The 4,665-nt window shown below is 42.7% G+C and overlaps 1 protein-coding gene across 1 annotated transcript; it reads left to right on the forward strand.

Moving 5' to 3' along the window:
* Nucleotides 1-218: 218 nt before the first annotated feature.
* On the forward strand, nt 219-3,391 carry LOC130868260 (zinc finger and SCAN domain containing protein 4C-like). The gene is made up of 3 exons (XM_057760526.1): nt 219-593; nt 2,170-2,329; nt 2,412-3,391. Exons 1-3 carry the CDS (start codon nt 219-221, stop codon nt 3,389-3,391), a joined length of 1,515 nt encoding a protein of 504 aa, XP_057616509.1.
* The last annotated feature ends 1,274 nt before the right edge of the window (nt 3,392-4,665 follow it).

Raw genomic sequence — 4,665 nt, forward strand, 5'->3', positions numbered from 1 at the left:
GATGTATTCTCTGGATGCATTTGTATGTCTCTAAGATGAAGTATGCACTGTCAGGAAACCATGAAACCATCTGTGACAGAACTCGTAGTTGATTTTTGACTTTAATTATTGTGTCTCGTCTCTTTTTAACGTACAGCTTTTCACATCCACGAGTTGTTGAAACAGATCTTCAAGTCTCAAGGCAGATATCAAACTTCTTTCTGAGAATCCTGACCAGAATGGCTTCACAGCTCAGAGGATCTTTTAAGCCCAAGTCACCAGCAGTTAACCTTGAACCGGACACTAGAGAGTTTATTCCAACCCAGGTTTCTCCTGACATCTCTAACTTTTCAAGTGCCCGTCTTGCCCCAAATGACAAAGGCTCGTGTGTGAAGCAGGAGCTGCAAACACTCTGGGAGATGTTTACCTCATGGTTGAAGCCAGAAAAGCAGAGCAAGGAGCAGATGATTTCTCAACTGGTCCTGGAGCAGTTTCTGAAAACTGGGCGCTACAAGGACAAGTTTGCCGTGAAAGAGAAGTGGGAATCAAGTGGCAGAAACCTGGGAACATTCATGGAAGGTCTGACTGACGAGTGCTTGAAGCCTCCTGTCATGGTGAGTGATTGAGGTGAGATGGCTGGGTTGAAAGGAAAGACTGTCATTTGCATCTGGGAATACATAAGGAGAGGGTGTTGTTATTGAGATACTTTTATTACTTTTTTGTTTTATTTTTGTTTTTATTTATTTTTGTTATTAGTGAGATTGTTCTCTGCCTCCAAAGTTGTTACAAGGGATAATATACAGTGCTCTAGATTAGCACGAATAAAGCAGAAAGGAGTGCATCAGTTGTTTGAGGATCATAATTAAGTTTAGGTAGTTTGTACTGTGATAGAGAGACTGGAGAATTGACATTCGAGAAGAGCCTTTGTGGCTTTAGATGCAATGCTGTGGATCTGTGACATGGCTAAATTCAAGGAGGCACCCATGTTGTAATCTTAATTACTGAGCTGGTAATCTGGCTAAAAATCTAGCTCCTAGCACTGGCCTGTGATCCCCAGACCTGGGACGCAGAAACTGACTTTCCAAGTTGGTTGTTACATGTCAGAAGATACCTTGTCTAAAATACTGGGGTTGCAACATAAGTTTTTTATGTTAAAATACAGCTCTCACGTGCTCACACAACACCGACACACCCATAAGAAATGCCTCAGTGAATAGTGGTATTTGGGTGCAAAATTTTAAATCCAGAGAGACTTAATATATGTGTAATTATATTGGGTCTTATATCGAGTCTCGATTTGCATAAATCTAAGTTATTGACAGAAACGGTGGGTGAAGAAATGTTTCAAACATAGTGTTTTAGATTTTTCTTCTTTCAATATCAGTTTGTTTGGTCAGTTTTTTTAGTTAATTGGTTTTTAGTTTTTAATTTTTTTTCTCAATTTGAGGCATGGTTTTGTAGTGTAGCCCTGGCTGGCCCTTTTCTCCTCCGGTGCTGAATTAAAGGTGCCACCCACTACACCTTACTATTTTTAACTCCTTTTATTCTGTAAACACGTTCCCACTTCACAGTTTGTTTTATTCCACAGTTGCACACCTGCACTTTGTTTTTAATTGAGAAATTCATGGTTGAAGCTTAATTCCAAGTAAACTACTGTCCTAATGTCCTAGTCATGTTCCTAGGCAATGTACGACTTGTGAAGATTATGTATGTGTTGGACAAGTATCAGACAGGAGTTATTTCTGTTAAGAACTCAATAATAAATAAATAAATGAAACCCAATTTAAAGCTTTCTTACTAAGGGCATTTTTGGTCAAAGATGATTGTCTAGGGCCAGTAGTCAATGGGAGCGACAACATATTATAGGTATTGGAAATAAAGACCACTTACACAGCAAAGTGAAGTGACAGGTAGATAGGGAGAGACCACTGACAGACTAATGGCTGGAGATGGGGGTGGGAAAGCCTCAGCTACCTGAGAGTGGAAATGGCTAAGTACATGAGGTTCAAAGACAGAAAGTAACAATTGCCAGTCTGAGTGTCTGAGGATTCCAGATGATAACATCCTTATGGGTGAGGATAAACAAATGAATCAACCAGTAGTTCAGTGATCCTGGGCAATCAGGTTGAGGACAGGTTTTTTTCTGTAATCCATGGATTCATTGGCAATGGTCATCTGGCTTTGTTACAGGTTCATATCTCCATGCAGGGGCAGGAAGCCCTCTTTTCTGAGAACATGACCTTAAAAGAAGTCATCAAGCATTTAAAAGAACAACAGTCATTCAGAACTACAACACAGGAGAAGGCAAGAACATCCTTGCAGATTCCACGGGATGTGGTATTGGCAACAGGTGAGTAGGGTAGCCTGAAGAGAAGAGGGATGTGTGAGGATCCCTTCCTGGGCACAGTTTCATAGACTCTTTATTTCCACAGGATATGAAAACAGTGAAGATGACCCAAACACTTTCTTGAAAGGTAGTGAAGTAAATAGTTGTGTTAGTAGTCCTGGAAATGAGATGGACTCCCTTCTCGTTATCCACACAGGGAAGTATCCTAAGCCTGAACAAGGAGGTGTTTCTTATGGAGTTCTTTGGGATTCCAAAAGAGCAAAGCAAGGCACTTCCAGGTACCAAACAGAGTCCCAGAGTGCATCTTCTTATGAACATATGTTTATGGAAGTACAACCAGTGTATCTCTCCAGGACACACCAGTCTGAAGACGCTGACGATGGCCACAACACCTTCTTGAATACTACTGGTGGAAATGGTGGTATTAGCAGTCTCAGAGATGAGAAAGATTACCTTCTCATTAACCAGAGAGGGCAATGTCCTGAACTTGAACAGGGAGGTGTCCCTTACGGAGTTCTCTGGGATTCCAGAAAAGCAATTTGGGATACATCCAGGTCCCAGGAAGTGCCTCCAACACTACATTCTTCTGAAGGTGTCACGATGGTGGTACCAGGGTTCCTCTCCAGGCCAGAGCAACCTACCTCTGAACCTGTTCCACTTTACCAGAATCAGGAGGTAAATTCTCTCTATGTGGGTGACCAGGAGAGACTCCACATAGATCCCAAACCATTCAAATGTGATAAATGCCCCAAAGCCTTCAAATATTCCTGTAGCCTGTCAATGCACCAGAAAAGACACAGGAATGAGAGGCCATTTGTCTGTCCCATTTGTCAGGAAGGCTTCTATCAAGTCTCAGAGCTCCAAATTCACGAGGTCGTACACAAGCCAGAGAAGCCTTTCTCATGCAACACTTGTGGCAGGTCTTTTAGCCACAAGACCAATCTGCAAGCTCACGAGAGGATTCACACAGGAGAGAAGCCCTACACCTGTTCTCTGTGTAACCATAGGTTCCGCCAGTCATCCACATACCACCGTCACTTGAGGAATTACCACAAATCATACTGAACTGTGTGCCTTCCTCACCAGAGGTTAGCAGGGCTTCCGCCTCAGTGTCTAATCTGCACATGGAGAGCCATGTAGCTCCTAACTAGCACTTAGCCAGTGAAAATAGGTTGTTTAACTTCTGGATTGTTCCTCCCATCTGTTAGCTCTTCCTCCTGGCATATGAGGGTAAAAAAGATGAGGAATTTGAAAGTTTGATCACTTAAGTTTAACAAATGCCTAAAACGTGTCTGGTGTTTTATTTCTGAATAGTAAATAAATGTTGATGCTTCTGTGTTTCTCCTGTGTGCTATGTCTCATGTATTTTCTTGTGTGGTCTATGTGTTAGTGGGTGTCTCTGTGTAGGACAGTTGGGCCTTACCTTCCCCATTTTGTGGCAGAGACACTCTTGCCACCTTGTACCCCTAGTGAGGTAAAGACCTGAAGCTCATAGTGAAGGAGACCCCCATAGGGCTGGGGCTTCCTCCCAGTCCCTGGATTAGGCACAAACCACATCTAAACACCTGTTTTCACAGAGAGATACTTTATTAAAGGTAAAGAAATTGACTGCTTTCCCAGTAATGCAGAAAACAGCCCCAAATGACTTTTCAGGTGTAATTTTTAGGTGGGGCAGAAGGGAAGGCCTGTGTTAGAATGAGCTAGGGTGTGGTGAGAAAGGAGATAGGGTATGAGGGACAAGGAGGATGGAACACGGGAAAGGGCGCAGGTCTTGGGGACAAAAGACCACATCTGGATAGAGAGGAGACAGATGTGGCCTGCAAACTGAGACTGCGCTTCCATTTTTCAGCTGCCCACTTTAGTGTTTAATGTTTTCAGGTTGGAAAAAAAGATACTTTTACTGTTTTTGAAAACAAAACATGAATAATCTTGCAGGTGATTTGTGTGTGTGTGTGTGGTCACTGCACATAGGTACAAGTGTGTGTGCTAGAGGTCAGTATCCGGAGTCTTCCTCAATTGCTCGCTACCTCAGTTTTTGAGAGGGTCTCTTACTGTTCTGGAGCTTGCCAGTTTGGCTAGACTGGTTTACTAGTGAGACCCACCTGTCCCCATCTTCCCAGCACTGGAGCTCTGTGCTACCGTGCTTGGTGTTCTGTGTTCCGAGGACCCAAACTCAGATCTTCATGTTTGCACAGTGAGCGCTTTAAGGCTGATCATCTCTCTGACCCCTAGTTTTAAAATGCTGTCTTGACATCTTATTTGCTTGTGAGTTGTGAAATGAGCTTTGCAGAAGCATCCATGAAAGCACACACAATTTAAAGCAAAATTAATATTAAAAT

The sequence above is a fragment of the Chionomys nivalis genome, chromosome 2, assembly GCF_950005125.1.
Source record: "Chionomys nivalis chromosome 2, mChiNiv1.1, whole genome shotgun sequence".
Lineage (NCBI taxonomy): Eukaryota > Metazoa > Chordata > Mammalia > Rodentia > Cricetidae > Chionomys > Chionomys nivalis.

Excerpts from the sequence above, each read along its gene's own strand:
- LOC130868260 (XM_057760526.1), top strand. The coding sequence starts at position 219 with ATGGCTTCACAGCTCAGAGGATCTTTTAAGCCCAAGTCACCAGCAGTT. Across the intron at positions 594-2,169 it reads GCTTGAAGCCTCCTGTCATG|GTTCATATCTCCATGCAGGG; the intron begins GTGAGTGATTGA and ends GCTTTGTTACAG. Across the intron at positions 2,330-2,411 it reads GGATGTGGTATTGGCAACAG|GATATGAAAACAGTGAAGAT; the intron begins GTGAGTAGGGTA and ends TTATTTCCACAG.